At 45.3% G+C, this 20906-nt stretch overlaps 1 protein-coding gene across 2 annotated transcripts in view; it reads left to right on the top strand.

Moving 5' to 3' along the window:
- Positions 1-20906, top strand: part of ZFP64 (ZFP64 zinc finger protein) — a 72658-nt gene that overhangs the window by 34423 nt on the left and 17329 nt on the right. Inside the window, exon 1 of one of the 2 annotated variants that reach the window (XM_043883208.1) lies at positions 19257-19518. The exons of the other annotated variant lie outside the window; for it this stretch is intronic. Within the exon in view, the coding sequence (XP_043739143.1) occupies positions 19413-19518 (106 nt within the window). The 5' untranslated portion in view covers positions 19257-19412. Of the gene's footprint in view, positions 1-19256; positions 19519-20906 lie in introns of those variants that run through there. 2 annotated transcript variants of the gene reach the window in all.

The raw sequence follows: 20906 nt of genomic DNA, 5'->3' as shown, positions 1-20906 counted from the left end.
TAGTCTAGTTTCCTGTATTAAGTTCACTTATTTTCAGCCTTTAATAGTAAAAGCATTTAAACCTATGTATTTTCCAGTATGACTTAAAGATCTTTTCTTTTTTTTTTTTCAAAAAAAAGATCATTTTTTTCGAAGTTTCAAAATCATGACTGTCATACAAATATAAAGTGAACAGGCATTAGCAATTTCATTTAATTCAGTAAGTAATGAAGGAATCAGTAAGATGTTACAACAGGTTACAAGGAGAATTCAATGAATGAACACTTAAACAGGCAGTCAGGAATACTGAAGTGAGTTCACAGACAGATGCAAAATTGGTTAGTGTCTACAGGGCAACCCTCAGTTGCATTCCACCCACAAAGTCTGTGTGCATTCTTACATGTTTTTTGCATTATCGTATGTTTCTATAACTCACAAAGTTGTAAAATATCTCAAAAACACTGACAGGCATTGACCCCTGTAGAATTAGGGGACCCAGGGCTGGGATCTCACAGACCAGCCAGTAATCTTTTTTGCCTGTTTCCAAGTCTTTCAGAAATTTTCTTGACATCCATATCTCTACAGATTTTTATATGAAGTGTCTTTTCAAAAATTTCTAGATTCTTTGTTATTCCAGTTTTAGGGTTGGTTGGTTGGTTTGGTGGGTCAGGGGGATAAAATCCAAGAGGTTTATTTCTTATTTTTTTAAATAAGTACAATTTGTGAAACTACATTTTGGTTTTTGATATTAATGTTTTGATCTGAGAATATGACCTGTAAAATATGTGCTTTTGGTAATTTATTAGTTTTCTTTATGGCCATGCAATGACCAATTTTTGTAAATGTATGATGGAGATCTATGAATTAAGCATGTTGATTTTGTTATTCAGATTTTCTGAATCCCTCTTAGTTTTTGTCTATTTGCTAAATTTTGAAATAAGTATTTTTAAACCTTTCACTATCATCATGTTTTTTATCAAGCTTTTCTTGCATTACTGTGTTTCATTTTATTATATTTTGTCACACGTTGTTTGATGCATATAATTTTGTGGCTGTGATGTGTTCTTTGTCAATGTCACAATTTATCCTTTATGCCTGATCTTTCCATTTAAAAGCTTTTGGCCTTAAATTATACTTTATTTTGTGACAATATTCTAAGACTTATTTTATATTTTACTATATTTTCTCAGTTTATCTTTGCCCACTCTGTGGTTTAATATCTTTCTTTAATAGCATCTCTTTGTCTTTGGTTGGAGAATTCAAACTGTTTGCATTTATCATAGTAACATACACTTAGTATTACTCATTTCTGTCTTATTTAATATTTACAACTTATTAAACTTTGTGATTTTCTTCTTTTCCCTTTCCAGCTTTTCACTTTGTTCTCAATGGTTCTTAAATATGTCTCCATTCTGCTAATAGGTACTTTCTAAACTTTAGTGATTGTTCTTAAATTGCTTCCTCTACTGTTATATCAAATATAAATATTAGCCAGGCGCCAGCCTTTCATTACATCCTCCTAAGAGGAGGCTGTGGGACCACATCTCTTTCTACAACCCCCTCCCCAAATCCTGAGTTTTGCTGAGGTAGCTTCTAGATCATTTACTTCCAGACTTTTGTTAAATTTTACCCTGCAGAATGTCTCTTATGTTATAATTCCCAAATTGCCATCATCCACTGAGATATAATCAAAGTCACAACATTCATTATTCATCTTAATGTCTTATACTCTTTTTCCTGTATTTCATATCTTTACTCTGATTTTTATCCTTATTCCATTAATCTCTTGAGTATATTCCTCAGAAAGGTCACATAGGTTGGTATTTCTTTTGTCCTGGCAGAGGAATAATACCTTTGGACAGAGGGTTCTTTTAAGTCATCTTTAAAATCTGTTCTCATGGAGATGAAAAGTTTGATACTGATCTGATCCAGTGACTGGCAAAACTGAGATAGAATGGCAGTGTTGCCAGGGGGAAAAAGTTGGGAAGTCTCTCATCTCAGCCAATCAGATCGAAGGAACCGGTCTCTGAAACTTGCAGATCCGAAACTTAATCATTTCATCCTACTACTCAGTAACAAAATTATGGTTCTATAAATTGAAACACATTTTTTTATTCCCTTTGACCATAGGGCTCCAAGCTTTAAATACTTCTTTACATCAAATTATCATTAGAAACAACTTTTTGTTATTATGTTGTAAACATGTTTTGATAATTAAAATTTTAAAAATTTACTGAGAGATAGGACTAGTTTTTAATCAGCTTATATATCTGTGATGAACAGTACTTAAAAGTTTGTATCAGATGTTAGAATGAGGGACAGATCATTTGCAGTTATATGCTCAGTTTTCTTTTTTATTGGTGTAAACCCTGAGAAGTCTCAGTCACATAAGTAAGGATGTGGACATAGAAAGTGTATTGTTTCAGCAATGCTTCTCAATTATTTACATTCCTTCTGAGTTAAATGCCAGATCATACAATGATCAATCATAATTAATTGGGTCAATTTTGTTAAAAGCAAAGAACTGAAAACCACCTGAGATTTCCTTCCCAGTCATGGAGCACTTACTTTCTCAACCTCAGCACCATAAGTCACCTCCTGGGTGTTTTCTTAGACGATCAGTTTTAGGGGAAAGTACACATAAAAGTGGAGGATCTGAGAACTGGTTTCCTCAATCATGCCCGTAAACCTCTTGAGAAATCTTTCTATATTCCCCAAACACAAGAACCCCAATTAAAGGCCCTCGCTATGGAGCAGGGTTTAGCAAACTTCTGTAAGCCAGAGACAATAGTGAAGGAGAGGGTATAGTTGTGTTCCAATAAAACTTTATTTATGGACATTGACAGCTGAATTTCATGTAGTTTTCAAGCGCCACAAACTATTCTTTTTCTCCAACCATTTTTTTAAAAATGTGAAAACCATTCCTGGCTCGCAGACCACACAAACACAGGTGTGTTGGGCCACAGTTTGCCAGCCCTTGCCCTAGTACAACTGCACAGAGTAGGTACATAACAGACTTTTATTAAATAAAGAGCAATAATGATTTTCAGTGATAAAAAGATAACATTTATTGACTCAGGATATGCCGTGCATGCGTGCATGCTAAGTCACTTCAGTCGTGTCTGACTCTTTGCAACCCCATGAACCGTAGCCCGCCAGGCTCCTCTGTCCAACACAGTGCTAAATGCTGTATGTAGTTATCTCCTCCTCCTAACAGCCCACGAGGGAGGCACAATTATTACCCACATTGTGCAGAAAAAGATGTTTCCCAACTTGCCTGGTGTAAGATTCAGGCCTTTGTGACAAAGGCCCGAAGCCACAGCCCAGCTTTGGGAATACCGATACAGTGCGCCTGTGAGGGGGCCTGAGAACCTGTGTTTTAGAAATTGCACGGCTGACTATTTTTCTGGTCCAGACAACATGGGAAATACTAAAGAATCAAAGGCTCAGGAAGGGTAAGAAACCCACCCAAGGTCACAAAGCAAATTCCCTTGTAATGCTGCAGCCATCAGCCAGCATTCAAATCACCTGCCCCATCCTAACCGGCTTGTTTTCTGTCGTCACGACCCTCATCCAGTTTTGTAAATCCAGGATTCTTCTCTGCTCCCACCCACCCCTGGACCCCCTGGAATATCAAGTGGGACTGGGGAGCCGTTGCTGGCGTGCCTGCCACACCCACCCCCAGATGTGAGTGACAGATGTGTCTTGTTGCGTGTTGGTTTATAGCTATAGCTTGGGGAATTCAAAGGTAGACTCTTTGCCCTGAGCTTCTCATACACACCGAAATATTTGTTTTGTGTTTCATATTATTCTGTGTTTGATCTAAGAGAGTAAAATATAAGCCTGTTAGCATTCTTCCAAAAGGAAAAAGCCAAAAAAATAAATAAGTAAATGGGGCTCCTTGGGGAATGTTAGCTCCTGGGAGAGGTGTTTATTTCTAGAGAAGCAATACCACATGTATATCGTGTATATAAAGAGACCGTGTAGTCCATCATCCAGTCTGGGACAGAGAGTGAGGCAGCACTCTGATAATTAGGACGGGCGAGCAGGTGTAAGTAGCTTCCAATATGCCCTTAGCACCCATTCCAATGGAAGGCCGAGCCCAGAAGCCGTAAAATAATGCTTAATGCTTTGCCCTAGCAGTGGAAGGCAGCAACACAACATAAGGCAAAGGTCAGAGTTTCATATCCCACAGGTCAGTTTTCCAAGAAAAATAACAAGTCACATGCCACAGAGTTGATGGAGTTTGAGTTTTGACCTAATGCTTTAGAGATAAATGTATTATTACTATAAATGTATCATCTTTCTCTGCTTATTCTTCGCTGTGTGATTGCATTCCTATTTCCAATGTTAGTAGGTATAGTGGATTAGATTTCTATTTCCAACCCGGCACCCCCTCCCCAGGACTGAATCATCCTTACCCAGCCTTGCGCATCAGTATCATGGTGGGTAGAGTGGCTTCCGGGCCCCGTTGACTCTGGGCGAAGCTTTGTGGTTTGCTGTGGCCAATGAAGCTGAAGGGAAGAGGGGTTTTAGCTGGGCCTGTGTAATTTGGCTCATCCTCTCGCTCTCAGATGACCTGTCATGAGAAGCACATGCCCTGTGTAGATAAAGACCCAAGAAAAAATGAGCAGGCACATGGAGTTGGCCTGAACCCAACCCAACAGAGCCACAATGACTCCCAGATCCGTGAAAAAGAACATAAAGGTTTGTTGTCAAGAGCCATTGAGATTTTGAGGTTGTTACACAGCAAAAGCCAACACAAGAGACTATTAGTGAACGTCCTCAATTTATGATTTTCTACTGAATTGCTATATCCCATATTTAGCATTTACCTGAATAAGTAAAACAATGTTTCCCCTACAATACCACTTTAAAATCACTTTCAACACAAGTATGATGAAAAAAATATTTGTCCTTATAAACTTTGAATGCAAATCCAGCAGGTCTCTTCACATCTTATCTTACCTCCTTTTCCTTCCTTTTGCTTTTTTTTTTTTTTTAATTTTTGGCCAGTTCCCTTTTTTCAGAAACAGAAAGAAAACTGCCCAGAGGCCTCCCCGCTCGGTCTCCCCAAGGCCTGTTAGTCTCCCTGTGGGCATCTTTGGTTAGAGGCAGTGTTTTCCCTGCTGGCTCTGAGACTCAGCGTGTTCCAGAAGATACGTGAGAGTAACAAAGTTCTGGAGATGCTTCAGCTTTTGAGAGAGTTTACACCTTTTCTTAAAGAGGATTCCATTCGTCTCTACCTGACTCTAAGTTACTAAGTGTCTTCAGAAAGATCAGCAGAGTTCAGGTTAATTTGAAAGATTTGTATGTTGAAGGATCCATGAGAACTTGGAATTTTTTCAGTATTAAAAGTTCTTGCAAGTTAGTAAGTTGGCAATCATCTTTACAGAGCTTCTTTCCACCTAGTCCAGTGTAGACAGCGTGCGTGCGTGCTAAGTCACTCCAGTCATGTCTGACCCTCTGTGACCCCGTGGACTGTGGCCCGCCAGGCTCCTCTGTCCATGGAATTCTCCAGGCAAGAATACCGGAGTGGGGTGCCATTTTCTCCTGCAGGGGATCTTCCCAACCCAGGGATCAAACCCAGGTCTCCTGCATTGCAGGCGGACTCTTTACCAGCTGAGCCACCAGGGTGTCTAGGGTAAAAAAAACAAAGGGTTCTGTGACGCAGTTTGTTAGGGCTGGGCCTGTGAAGGACACGTGGCTGTCACCCAAAGCCCTCGCGAGCCTGGGTTGTACGCAGGCCCGTGGAGAAGTGGAGCAGGGATGGCAGCGGTTAGGAAGGAAGCCTCTGCAGTCAGATGAATGTGGGGTAGAATCCCAGCTCCGTATTATCCCAGAGAATGAAAATGACCCAGACAAGTGACCTAACCTCTCTGAACCTCTCAGTTTGGTCTTCTTTATAATGTGAGAGAATAACCGTGCCAGCCTTGTAGTACTATAAAGAAGAATTAAATAAAATAGTACATGTCAAATAAAATAATGCATGTTAAGATACAGAAAATTAGCAAAGGGGAGAAGAAAGGGAGAGGGGACAAATTAGGAGTGTGGGATTAACAGATACACATACTATGTGTAAAACAGATAAGCAACAAGGATAAACAGTATAACCATATCCATTTTCTTATAATAACCTATAGTGGAATATAATCTACAAGAATACTGGATCCCTATGCTGTATACCTGAAACTCACATAATATTGTAAAGCAACCATACTTCCAATTTAAAAAGAAAAACAAAAAGAGTGATACATGTTAGGTACCTAACACATGTGAAAGTCGCTCAGTTCTGTCCAACTCTTTGCGGCCCCAGGGACTATACAGTCCATGGAGTTCTCCAGGGCAGGATACTGGGGTGGGCAGCCTTTCCCTTCTCCAGGGGATCTCCCCAACCCAGGACTGAACCCACGTCTCTTATGTCTCCTGCACTGGCAGGCGGGTTCTTTCCCACTCACCCCACCCGGGAAGGCCAGCGCGAACCAGAGGAGGTCTCAGAGCTCACTCACAAGAGCAGCGTTTCTGCCGAGGTTGCGACAGTGTGTGAAGGCAGCAGGCAGTTTCTGGGTGCAGCGGGGCCCCACTGGGGAGTTTCCAGCTTCAGCACCACAGACACCCCTGCGGCATCCCGAGCGTGGCCTGTCTCCTGGTCCACCTGTCGCCTGAGCCGTGCTCTCAGCTCCCTCACTTGCCACCAGTCAATTCCTCATCTGGTGCAGTTGGCCAGCAGTTTCTGTTGCTTGTAATCAACGAACTCTAATTGATAAACTCCCAAAGAGAGGAGCTCTGGTGGGATCTACGGTCACTGGTCTTTACTGAGGACTCCCTCTGGGCAGAATTGGGGGCTGTATCAATGTACAAGTCATTGCTTAGACTCAGCCCTTGCACTCAGCTAAAAAGCCAGTTCAGATGTTTTTGGTCTAAGTGCAAACCTTGTTTCCTTTAAACAAAAAGATGCCCCTACCACCAGCAGGGGAATGCTCCTTCCTTCTGAGAGCTTAACGGGTTCCAGTGTGTGAGGGCCGGCCTTCTTGAGGGGAGGGCATGTGTCCCATGCCTGGCCAATCACAGCACCCTGTGACCTCGGTCAAAGGTATCAGTCCAAAAGCAAAGGTTAGCGAGATTATCCTATAAGGCAATGGAAAGAGTTGCTGGTTTCAACAGAAATAATTGACAGTAAATATTTATCATCTCTACGGCAGCTCCTCAGTTCTGTAGTTCTAGCGCAAGAGCAGCCGTGTGAAGGGAAAGTCGCTCAGTCGTGTCTGACTCTCTGCGGCCCCGCCAGGCTCCTGTGTCCATGGGATTCTCCAGGCAAGAATACTGGAGTGGGTTGCCATGCCCTCTTCCAGGGGATCTTCCCAACAGAGGGATCGAACCCATGTCTCCCACATTGCAGGAGAATTCTTTACCCTTTGAACTGCTCAGGAATCAGCCATAGATAAATATGGAAATGAGTGGAGCCATGTTCCAATAAAACCAGATTTACAGTAACACACAAATGGGCCAGATTTGGTCCATAGACCATAGCTTGCCAACCCCTGGGCTAAAGGATGGGTATATGACCCAAGACAAGCCAATCAGTCATTTTGTAGATACTCAATAAAATCAATAATTATAGAAATTTGTATTTTAAAGTATTTTATTTATTTTATTTAAAATATTTTATTGAAAGTATTTATTGCATTTTAAAGTAGTTTTTAAAGTTATTATAGTGTAAGGGTAGTAGGTAGATGGCTGCTGCTGATAATAATAAGAATAACTAATATACTTGATTCTTTACTGTCAGCCCCTTTACATATATTTCCCTTTTAATACTCAGAAAAACCATTCGAGTTAGGTAGACTTATCATCCTCATTTTACAGATGAGGAAACAGATGAGGCCTGAGGAGGTTAAGAGACTTGTTCAAAATCACACATCTCTGAAGAGCTGGACTCGGGTGAGACAATGCGTGTGAGATGTGTTCACGGAGGCTCACACGGCGAGCCTCTGATCACTCTTCACTGACAGCATCGCAGCCATCACTGCCATCACCACTGATGCCTCCCAGCTGAGGGGAGGTTAGGTAGCCTTCCCAGACCAGGCCTCGGACCTGCTCTGGAAATGTCCAGGTTTAATAGGGAGAGAGGGGAAGGAGCAGCAGGAGCTGGCTTCCCTGCACCCTCTTGCCATCAAAGCCTTCGCGTCTCCTCCCTACCCACCTCCTGTCCCCAGCGATCCGCCCGCCTCCAGCCAGACTGCGGTTTCTCCAAAGTGCCACATCTGTTCCCTCTTTGCCTCATTTCTCTGTCTGCCTAAGACCGACTCTTCTTGCACTTCTGGGGTTACGAGTCTGCCTCTTGCAGGAAGCTTTGCCTGACCACTGTGTGAGTCTTTATCATACTGTATGGAACTGTTTACTTATTTTTCCTCTTGACTACTCTGTGACTTCCTTAAAGGCTTACTGTGGCATTCCTAGAGGTTGATATAGCACCTCACACTCAGATGGAACCCAATTAATTTTTGTTAAACAAATGAATGGTTCTGGAACAAGTGCTAGTAGAGAATGTCAGAGTCAGGGAGACTGTGTACCATAATATCAGTTCAGTTCAGTTGCTTAGTCATGTCTGACTCTTTGAGACCCCATGTACTGTAGCCCACCAGGCCTCCCTGTCCATCACCAACTCTCAGAGTTTATCCAAGCTCATGTCCATTGAGTCGGTGACACCATCCAACCATCTTATCCTCTGTCGTCCCCTTCACCTACCGCCTTCAATCTTTCCCAGCATCAGGGTCTTTTCAAATAAGTCAGTTCTTCGCATCAGGTGGCCAAAGTATTGGAGTTTCAGCTTCAGCATCAGTCCTTCCAGTGAATATTCAGGACTGATTTCCTTTATTTTTTTTTTTTTTTTTTTTTTTTATTTTTTTTATTTTTTTTGATTTTTTTTTTTTTTTTTTTTTTTGATTTCCTTTAGGACGGACTGGTTGGATCTCCTTGCAGTCCAAGGGACTCTCAAGAGTCTTCTCCAACACCACAGTTCAAAAGCATCAATGTTTCAGCACTCAGCTTTCTTTATAGTCCAACTCTCACATCCATACATGACCACTGGAAAAACCATAGCCTTGACTAGACGGACCTTTGTTGACAAAGTAATGTCTCTGCTTTCCAATATGCTGTCTAGGTTGGTCATAGCTTTTCTTCCAAGGAGCAAGCGTCTTTTAATTTCATGGCTGCAGTCACCATCTGCAGTGATTTTGGAGCCCAAGAAAATAAAGTCAGTCACTGTTTCCACTGTTTCCCCATCTATTTGCCATGAAGTGATGGGACCAGATGCCATGATCTTAGTTTTCTGAATACTGAGTTTTAAGCCAACTTTTTCACTCTCCTCTTTCACTTTCATTGAGAGGCTCTTTAGTTTCTTTGCTTTCTGCTATAAGGGTGGTGTCATCTGCATATCTGAGGTTACTGATATTTCTTCCAACAATCTTGATTCCAGCTTGTGCTTCATCTAGCCCAGCATTTCTCATGATGTAATCTGCATATAAGTTAAATAAGCAGGGTGACAATATACAGCCTAACGTACTCCTTTTCCTATTTGGAACCAGTCTGTTGTTCCATGTCCCGTTCTAACTGCCGCTTCCTGACCTGCATACAGATTTCTCAGGAGGCATCTCTTTAAGAATTTTCCACAGTTTGTTGTGATCCACACAGTCAAAGGCTTTGGCATATTCAATAAAGCATAAGTAGATGTTTTTCTGGAACTCTCTTGCTTCCTCGATGATCCAATGGATGTTGGCAATTTGATCTCTGATTCCTCTGCCTTTTCTAAAACCCGCTTGAACATCTGGAAGTTCACGGTTCATGTACTGTTGAAGCCTGGCTTGGAGAATTTTGAGCGTTACTTTGCTAGCGTGTGAGATGAGTGCAGCTGTGACATAATGCATGGACACCAACAGAACCTGAAAATGACAGTGGGCTGGGTGATTTCAATGTCACCAAAAAGGAATTGGAAACACATTTTTCTCAAGAGTAGGTAAGATAACGGAGCAGTCCAGGCCCACCACCCCCAACCCTGCATCCTGAGGTTTAGAATGCTTATTCCGGAAAAACATTCCTTTACCATTCAGGAACTTCCATACCTGTGCGGGCCAGCCTGGGAATCGGAGGCTGTTTCCACCATACAGGTCCTGATCCACATTGTTGCCTACACAGTATCCTCCGCCAATATTTCATTCTCGTCATTTCGAATTCTGATCCGTGCAGGGGAGGGGCTGGAGTGTCGGAGGAGAAAGGAAAGGGGAGGAGGAACTGAGGCTCTGTATCATGGTTATTTCCACTTTCAGCTAAGACTGTGTCCTAGTGGCTCTGGGCTGCCCAGGTGGCGCTAGAGGTAAAGACCTCACCTGCTGATGCAGGAGATGCCAGAGAGGTGGGCTCCATCCCTGGGTTGGGAGGATCCCCTGGAGGAGGAAATGGCAACCCACTCCAGTGCTCTTGCCTGGAGAATCCCATGGACAGAGGAGCCTGGCAGCCGATGGTCCATAGTGTCGCAAAGAGCTGGGAGTCAGACACAACTGAAGCAACTTAGCACTAGTGACTATTTAATGAGCTTCTTTTTTTTTTTCACTTTAATTTAAAAAGTTATATATTCTGAGAAAGTGAAGTGAAGTTGCTCAGTCGTGTCTGGACTCTTTGCGACCCCATGGACTCTACAGTCCATTGAATTCTCCAGGCCAGAATCCTGGAGTGGGTAGCCTTTCCCTGCTCCAGGGGACCTTCCCAACCCAGGGATCAAACCCAGGTCTCCTGCATTGCAGGCGGATTCTTTACCAGCTGAGCCTCCAGGGAAGCCCAGTGGCTCAGCTGTATGTGCTATATATCCCTCATATGCTGATAGGGATGTAAATTAGTATGGCCACATGGAAGTCGAGTTTGGCATTTCCTAGGAAATTTTAACATAAGCATATGTTATGACCCAGGTATTCCTACCACACTGCATTTATCAAACTTACCACGCATGAGACTCACCAGGGGATCTTGCTATTAGTAAAATGCAGATTCTGGGCATAGAGACACTTATACATATGAATCAGGAAACCTGTGCCAGAACGTTCGTAGCTACATTGCTCGTGATTACAAATTGGAGACCACCCGTCGTGAAGGTGTGGATGAAGTGTGAATATATTCACGGGGCGACAGTGGACGAACCACAGCTGCCTGCAGTGACGTGTTGAATCTCAACGGCTTAAAGAGGCAAGGGAAGGAAAGTCAAGTCATACCATCCCACGAGTGGCAACACTAGGCAACATATTTAGGCGATGAAACGATGTCTAAATAACGCACAGAATGGGAGACTGTGGAAGCAGGTGGCTGAAGGAAGGAGAAGCTGATATAACGCGTGAAGGGCTCCTTCAGTGCTGAGAATCTTCCCTATCTCCCTATGTCGATGGTTATTCCTTAAATTGCACGTTTATGTTTTATACATTCTTGTACGTGTGCCAAATTTAAATTTTTCAGACTTAAAAGAGTGTGAAAAGGCATATAGCCAAGATGTCCGTCACTCGGACAACTGCGTCACAAATACTGCTGTCGTGTCCCGAGAGAGAGCTCTTGTTACCCGCAACCTGGTCTCCTCTGCATTCACAAGTTTATGTGAGAATGTGCATATATGTACATGTGTTAAATTTTATCACGATAGTATTGCGTGTGTGCATGCGTCTTGAAGAATATTCCATCTGTGCACAGAGAAATTATTTTTATGGTCACAAAGAATTTATTCCATTGTATGATATAACCATAACGTAGTAATTTTAATTATTAACTTTTAACCATAAAGTAGTATGTGAACCTGCTCCCTATTTAAAAATATATGTATATTACTGAGTATAATGTTCTCTTAGGCACATCTGTGGATATTTCAGGCTCTCCAATCCTTCCCCTCCCAAACTACTCCCTGCCCACATCTTCCTTAACTCACGGCCGGTATGCATGTGTGCTGTCTCTCAGTCATGTCTGACTCTTTGCGACCCCATGGACTGTAGCCCATCAGGCCCCTCTGTCCATGAGATTTCCCAGACAAGAATACTGGAGTGGGCTGCCATGCCCGCCTCCAGAGGGTCTTCCCAATACAGGCATCAGACCTGCGTCTCCGCAGCAGCAGGTGGATTCTTCACCCGAGCCGCCTGTGGGAACCCATAGCCAGTGTGCATTCTGCCGAGACCTTTCTCCCCCAGACATTCATTTCTTACCCCTGGAAACATGTGGAATTGAATATGTGTTCATGTCTATGTGGGCTTCCCTGGTGGCTAAGTTGGTAAAGAATCTGCCTGCAGTGCAGCAGACCCAGGTTTGATCTGGATCTCAGGAAGATTCCCTGGGTCAGGAAGATCCCCTGGAGAAGGAAATGGCAATCTAGTCCAGTATGCTCATCTCGGAAATCCCATAGACAGAGAAGCCTGGCAAGTTATAGTCCACCGGGTCTCGAAGACTCGGACACAACTTAGCAACTAAACCACCACCACCCTTATAATTAGTGATGCTGAACACCTCTTACACATACGTTGCCCAGAATCTGCACTTAGCCTGATCCCCAGGTCAGTCTTCTGCACGTTAAAGTTTGAGAAGCCCTGGAGTCAGAATCTGCTTCTTAACAAGGTCCCGCGGGATGCCCACGCACTGGGAGAGGGGAGCTGGACCACAGCATACACCCCTCTCCACTGACAGGGGGCGTGCGTGAGTTTGTCTTGTCTGTTCAGACAGGATATAAAATAGTACCTCAGTGTATTTTTAACTTGTATTTCTTTCATCGTAAGTAAGCTTGGACCTTCTTTTCAAATTCTTATGAGCTATGTTTTTCTCCCCTGGGAACAGTCAGAGAGAGAATTGTGTTTTTATTTATTTCTCTTAAAAAAGAAATTACTTGGCTAATTAAGTGAGTGCTAGTACTTATTTACTAGAGAGAGAAACTGGCATGAAGGCATGAGAATGTGCAACTCAGAAGGGTTGATAATGTCAGCACAGCTTGTTTGCTTCCTGTTTATTCCCACGTAAAACGAATATCTGTCTCGAGTTCACTGGAACCACCAATTCTGGGTTGTTTTTTTTTTTTTCTTTTTTTGGTTGGTCATACCACAAAGCTTGTGGGATCTTAGTTCTCCAACCAGGGATCAAACCCGGGTCCTCAACAGTGAAAGCGCAGAGTCCTAATCACTGAACTTCCAGGGAATTCCGGGAACCACCAGCTTAGATGAGCGTTAGCTACTATTATAGATAACTGTAACTCTTATCCCACTGTTATAAATAACTTAACATTCACAGGCCTGCCTCTGTAGCAGACACTGTTCCCTGTACTTTACATGCATGAAGTTCATTCACCCTAGCCCCCACCCTGGGTGTATTAGCATCCCCATTTTATTGGTGGGAAAACTGGGGCACAGGGCCGCTTTCTCAAGGTCACGTGGTCTCAGAGCCGGGATTCTCACCCCAGCTGGCCCGAGTACGCGTGCTTAGTAATGACAGGATACCCACTCTGGAACCTTTGCAATGCTTTGTAAGGAGATGCTGAGTGACCAGGAAAACTCTCCTGTATAATTCAGCAGTATGCATTATCTCTTGGCAAAATGCTTAAATTATCAAAATTACAGATACACTCCATTGTTCTTTTACAAAGTGACAAGCCTTAAAAACTAACTTTCTCTGTGAAGAAAGGGAACTACCTAACAACTATTTTTAAAAAATCAAGACAAAAGTAAAATATAAAGAATGAGGAAGTAACTAGGGACTTCCCTAGCAGTCCAGCAGATAAAACTCCACGCCCCCAGTGCAGGCAGCACAGGTTTGAACCCTGAGAGGGGAACTTCCAGATGTTCAAGCTGGATTTAGAAAAGGCAGAGGAACCAGAGATCAAATTGCCAACATTCATTAGATCATTGAAAAAACAAGGGAGTTAAAAAAAAAAAAAAAACATCTACTTCTGCTTTATTGACGACGCCAAAGCCTTTGTGTGGATCACAACAAACTGTGGAAAATTCTTCAAGAGATGGGAATACCAGACCACCTGATCTGCCTCCTGAGAAATCTGTATGCAGGTCAAGAAGCAACAGTTAGAACCAGACATGGAACAACAGACTGGTTCCAAACTGGGAAAGGAGTATATCAAGGCTGTATATTGTCACCCTGCTTATTTAACTTATATGCAGAATACATCATGAGAAATGCTGGGCTGGATGAAGCACAAGCTGGAATTAAGATTGCTGGGAGAAATACCAATAACCTCAAATACAAAGATGACACCACCCTTATGGCAGAAAATGAAGAAGATCTAAAGAGTCTCTTGATGAAAGTGAAAGAGGAGAGTGAAAAAGTTGGCTTAAAGCTCAACATTCAGAAAACTAAGATCATGGCATCCAGTCCCATCACTTCATGGCAAATAGATGGGGAAACAGTGGAAACAGTGAGAGACTTTATTTTTGAGGGCTTCAAAAATACTGCAGATGGTGACTGCTGCCATGAAATTAAAACACACATGCTCCTTGGAAGAAAAGTTATGACCAATCTAGACAGCATATTAAAAAGCAGAGACATTACTTTGTCAACAAAGGTCCATCTAGTCAAGGCTATGGTTTTTCCAGTGGTTGTGTATTGATGTGAGAGTTGGACTATAAAGAAAGCTGAGCGCCGAAGAATTGATGCTTTTGAACTGTGGTGATGGAGAAGACTCTTGAGAGTCCCTTGGACTGCAAGGAGATCCAACCAGTCCATCCTAAAGCAGATCAGTCCTGAGTGTTCATTGGAAGGACTGATGGTGAAGCTGAAAATCCAATACTTTGGCCAACTGATGCAAAGAACTGACTCCTTAGAAAAGATTCTGATGCTGGGAAAGACTGAAGACAGGAGGAGAAAGGGACGACAGAGGATGAGATGTTTGGATGGCATCACCAACTTGATGGACCTGAGTTTGGGTGGACTCCGGGAGTTGGTGATGGACAGGGAGGCCTGGCGTGCTACAGTCCATGGGGTCGCAAAGAGTCAGACAAGACTAAGCAACTGAAGTGAACTGAGGGTAACTAAGATCCTACATGCCCAGAGACAAGACCAAAGAAAAAAAAGTTCTAAAAAAGAAAGTAACTAGTTTCCAAGAGGAACATGATATGGTGTGAATATTTGAAATGCAGTGTTTGGCCAGGATTCCTTTGTTAGGTGATTTTGTTGCTGAAAATAAAGAAAAGTTGTCACCTATAAAAAACCTCTATCTGCATGTTTAAACTTGGCAACAGAATTTCCTAATCTTTTTAAATATCTTCCACCTAAAAAGCTTCAGTGGGTTTGAAATCCACTTGTTACACATATAGTGGTGCATCGTCTTTAGTTTGTAGAAGCCCCAGGTTGATTATCAGGGAAGTTGAAAATTTACGAGCTGGATTTCAAAGAAAATGAAGAGTCAGTTTGTATTAACTGGTGAATGGGATTAAAAAGGAAGAACCGAAACTTAAGCATACCTAATGGTACTTTGCTTTTTTCTATATATTCTGTGAGGTTTTCTCCTCTTCAGTTTTTCAGTGATGACCCTGAAATTAAGCCACTAAAACCAAACATGGTACAGAGCTTTATTTAGGATCATAACTATGAATGGATGTATCACAAAATACTAAAACAATGCCTTCAAAAAAGGAAACAAATTTTAATCTGTTGCTGTCATGATACTTATAGAAAACATTGCTAATTTTTCACTTTGTTTTTTGTAGAAATACATGCAAGGATAATGCAAGTCAAAACCATAGTGAAATATCTTTGCACATCAATTTGATTGGCAAAAATTAAGACATCTGATAATATGGAGTGTGGGAAAGAAGGTGGCTCCACGGTCCCTCCTACTTTGCTGGGAAAGTGAGGCTGATGCCTCCACTGTTTCATCATTTCTTAGTCTCTTACAGTCCAACCAATGTATGCGTTCATTTAAGAAACTGACACTTTTCAGAAAGATCCTAGCCACATTAGTCAGAAGGCAAAGACTGGTAAACAACCCAAGCGCCCATCAACAGGAAAGCAGACAATGAGACTGGAATATTACACATCAGTCAAAATGGTTGGACAACAGTAACAGTTTGGATGACCTTAGCAATATAATAAACGAGGGAGTAATTCCTGGGAGATGACATTCCCTTTTATTTTTTCTTTTTAGTACTTGTTGATGTGGGCCATTTTTTAAAGTCTTTGTTGAATTTGTTACAACATTGCTTCTGTTTTACACTTTGATTTTTTGGCCCCAAGGCATGTGGGAATCTAGCTCCCTGACCAGGGATCAGAGACACGCACCCCCTGCATTGGAAGGCAGCACCAGTGGACCGCCAGGGAAGTCACCACATTCCCTTTTAATGAAGTTCTTGAAAAATTAAGATTTAAGGAATACGTGTAGGTGCAAAAAAGAACAAAACTTGCCAAGGGGAAAAAAAGGCAAAGAAATGAAGAATGGAGGGTTTAGGTTGATGGCTATTAAATTGGGGGAGGGGTTAAGGAAGGTGTATGAGAAATGCAGGTCATGGTTAAGGTCCTGGCACGCCGGGGTTGCGGGTTCCCTGGTATTAATCATATCATAATAAGCCAAGGAACAAACAAGCAACCAAACAAATGCAGGCCAGCGACACATCACGGATGACAGCGGGACATGTATTGATACCAAAGATGCGTTAATCCAATTCTGTGACCTGAGCTGAAGAAATGATCTCCATCCAGAGCAAATACAAACACAGGCACACACCTCGAGTGGCAGAGCGCTGTCAGACCTCTCCCCACCTCCAGGCTGCATGCATTTCCTTTTTCAACTTCCCCAGAGGCAACCCTAATAGCAGAAAGCAGAGAGGAACCAAAGAGCCTCTTGATGAAGGTAAAAGAGGAGTGTAAAAAAGCTGGCTTAAACGTAACATTCAAAAAACTAAGATCATGGCATCTGGTCTCATCACTTCATGGCAAATAGATGGGGAAACAATGGAAAAGTGACAGACTTTATTTTCTTGGGCTCCAAAATCACTGTGGACAGTGACTGCAGTCATGAAATTAAAAGACACTTGCTCCTTGGAAGAAAAGCTGTAACAAACATAGCGTATTAAAAAGCAGAGACATCACTTTGCTGACAAACGACCATCTAGTCACAGCTATGATTTTTCCAGTGGTCATGTATGGATGTAAGAGTTGGACCATAAAGAAAGCTGAGCGCCGAAGAAAGGATGCTTTCGAACTGTGGTGTTGGAGAAGACTCTTGAGAGTCCCTTGGACTGCAAGGAGATCAAACCAGTTAATCATAAAGGAAACCAACATTGAACATTCACTGGAAGGACGGATGCTGAAGCTCCAATATTTAAGCTACCTAATGCGAAGAGCCGACTCATTGGAAACGACCCTGATGCTGGGAAAGATTGAGGGCAGGAGGGGACGACAGAAGGTGAGGTGGTTGGATGGCATCATTGACTCAATGGACATGAGTTTGAGCAAACTCTGGGAGGTAGTGAAAGACAGGGAGGCCTGGCGTGCTGCAGTCCACGGGGTCTCAAAGAGTGGGACACAACTGAGCGACTGAACAACAAGAGGCAACAAGTGCCACCTCATAACCCTTCTGAGACATTCCAAAAGGACACAGACAAAACACAAGCTCATATGGGTGTTCTGAAATGGCTTTCCCTGTGTGTGTGCCCGGGGCTTCCCTCGTAGCTCAGTCAGTAAAGTCTGCCTTCAGTGCTACGCAGGAGATGCGGGTTCGGCCCCTGGGCCGGGAAGATCCCCTGGAGAAGGAGAGGGCAGCCCGCACCGGTGTCCTTGCCTGGGAAATTCCACTGACGGGGAGACTGGCGGGCTACAGCCCAGGGGGCCGAACGAGTCGGACACGACTGGCCACTGACCCGCCACGCCACCGTATGTGCAGGTAGGCACACATCCCAGAGAAAGCTTTAAAAGTTGCTTTCAAAAACGTCGTGAAAATTTAATCTTGAGTGACTTCACCCGGCTTTACACAGACCTCTTGACAATCAATCTACAACTTGAAAATCAGCAGGAAATTTGAGAAAAATTGAGCTCTGTCTTTGAGAAATATAAAAATGTGCTTCTCGCAGGCAGCCCCCTAGGGTTTGTCAAGGGTAAACTTCACAAAAGGTGAATTACAGGATGACGCGGAAACCGCACGGGGCCGGACCAGCCGCAGAAGACAAACTCACCGGCGGCTGTGTTGGAAATAGGGATCCCCAGCCCCCACGGGTTCAGCGCCGAAGCTGAGTCTTTTTAACCACAGCCCCCACGTGACTCTCAGGTTCGGGCAAGCTCCGGGCACAGCCCCGCCTTAAGTGACTCCCCAACTGCAGAGCGCGAACACCTGGGGCTCGTAGGTGGCTTCCTGCTCCCGGTCGGATGTCGTTTACCTGGTCCCAGGAGGGGTCCCCTCGGGTCTCATCAAGACCCAGCCAGTCTGAGCGCGAACGCCAATTAGCTCAACCCCCCGCCCTCAGGACCACGCCTCGGTCACCTGCCGGGCGGGGTCCGCCAGCCTCTGGGCCCCAGGCTTCCTCCGTGTGGTCTCGGACCCCGGGCGCCGGAGTCCCGGGGCCGGGCGAGGAGTGGGGAGGATGGGAAAGACGCTGCGTAGAAATACAGATTCCTGGGCCCTGCTGCCTGAAGCGAAAACTTGCGGAATCGGCATTTTTACCCGGCTCTTCCAGGACCCGTGGGTTCACCCTTCAATTGTAGCCTAATTTAAATTTTAAATTCGAATACGCAGCCACGAGTGGAGGTCGTGCTTCCCAACCTTGACTGCACTTCAGAATAACCTGGGGAGTTTAAAAAAAAAAAAAAATTTTTTTAAATATATATACACACCAATGCCCAGGGTTCAGTCCAGGCCAATTAAGCCAGAATCTAACAGCGCTGCCTGGGCGGCAGCCGCCTCACCTGGGAGCTCGTTAGAAATACAGAAGCTCAGGCCCCACTCCAGACCCACTGAGTCAGAATCTGCATTTTAACGAGATCCCCAGTGATTCGCGCGCACATTAAGTTGCAGGAGCGCTGTGCTTCTAAAATTTTAATGGGCAAACGAATCACCTGGGGACCTCGTTAAAATGCAGACACGGTTTCTCAAACTTTAATGTGCATGCGAATCACCTGGGGAGCTTGTTAAAATGCAGATTCTGATTCCGCGGGTCTGGGGTGGAGCCCGAGAGTCTGCATTTCTAACAAGCTCCCAGCCGGTGCGGGCTGCCCGGGTGCGCCCCGCGCTTCCCCGAGAGTCCCGAGGTCTTGGCTGCGGGCCAGTCCGCCGCCGCGGCTCCTGATAAACCGTCCCGCTGGGTTGATAAGCAGGATTGCCGGGACGTGCGCGCTCCGGCCGAGCCGGGTTAATTCCCGAACTCCGGCAATTGGCTGTGTGAGGCTGGCCGCTCGCAGGGAGTCGCCGGAGCCCCGATCCTCACGCCATGTCGCGGCGCAAGCAGGCCAGGCCCCAGCATCTCAGCTCCGAGCAGCCGCAGCCGGCGATCCGGGAGTTCGCCGAGGCGGCCCGGGAGGCGGAGGGGGAGCCGGGTGAGTGGCGCCGCGGAATCCGGGGCTGGGGGCGGTTTTCTCGGACGTTCCGCAGACCCGCGCGGGTGCGAGGTCCCGGCCATCAGGCTCGGGGGGTGTGGCGGTGGCGGTGAGGCTTCCAACTCGAGTTCTGGGGCTCAGACCTTGTTACCCTTGCCTTTGTAAGTTACACACACACACACCCCTTGTAAGTTGACCCTTCTCGGGTAGATTATGTCGCTCCCCGAGTCGCTCTCTTGCAACCACTCCTGCTCCCCAGCCCCCCAAGCGCTATTCGATGACGGTTCATTCCTCGGACACCTTGGAAGGATGCTCTCAGATCCCTCCGGAGGCAGCCTTCGGCGTGCCGGGCCTCCTTGGCGCCGGGCTGGGGATGTGAGCCTCGGAGGTGGGCGTTCCGAGATCCCAGGCGTCTTGCTGGGTGTTGGGGGGAAATGTCCGAGCTTCTGCCGGGCCCTGGGGAGAGGTGCTGGAGCGGAGGCTCTGCGACCAACCGTCCTCCTGGAGCTCGAGGCCGCTGGGGACCGGAGCGGTGGCCCCCGAGATAAAGCGGTGGCGCGTGCAGCGTGTTAGGGGTGAGCGCTGGGAGGGGCCGGGGTGCTGCCCGGGGACGGACTCTCGGCGGAGGTGGCACCGTCGAGGAAAACTCCGGAGGCTTTGAGCGAGCGGTAGAGACGGCCGAGGGCGATAGCGAGGCTGGAGCTGGGGAGGGGGGGTCCGACGGAGGTCTGAGAAGGGACGGGGGTCCCGGGCTCCAGTAAGGATGTCGACTTTTACTCTGAGCGAAGTGGCGCCATGGTTTGGGGGCGGGAGCGGGGTCAGCGCGGTGGTGGGGTGTAGGGTTAGAGGGGTTCCGGGAGAAGCTTGGAGACCCTGGGCTACCCTGCGTGCCCCAAGGCAGCCTCTGCTTCCGAAGACCCAGCGGGTGGGGAGCTTTGAGAACTCGCTAGATTCCTCCGGCTTCCACCCCGCGCTCCTGGAATCCCAGGGGTGGAGTGGAGTCGGGGAATCTACATTTCTAAGGCGCTTCCCGTTGTGATTATCTTGTCCTCAGATAAGACCATGTAGGTTCCTATTTCAGGTCTCTCTTCCCCACCCCAACCCACCCACCCCCGCGGAGAGTTGCTGACTTTTGCTTAGCCTGGAGCTGGTGAGAGCCCTCACTGGAACTTTCTCCCCTTCTCCCTCCTTCCCTCCTGGTTTGTGTTTAGAAGTGAAGCTTGGCTGGGTGAAACTTCTGCAACCCAAACACCCCGTCTCTGTGCTCAAGGTCTAGAGTGCAGATAGGCAGGAAGAACCAGGGTCCTCTGTAAAAAAGAATTGTGGGGGTACTGGGGATGCTGAGTCTTGTGGGGGTAGCGATAACATAAGACTGTTCTTGAAGGAAC

Source organism: Cervus elaphus, chromosome 23, assembly GCF_910594005.1.
Source record: "Cervus elaphus chromosome 23, mCerEla1.1, whole genome shotgun sequence".
Taxonomy (NCBI): Eukaryota; Metazoa; Chordata; class Mammalia; order Artiodactyla; family Cervidae; genus Cervus; species Cervus elaphus.
This window is presented reverse-complemented; position numbering and strand designations above follow the sequence as displayed.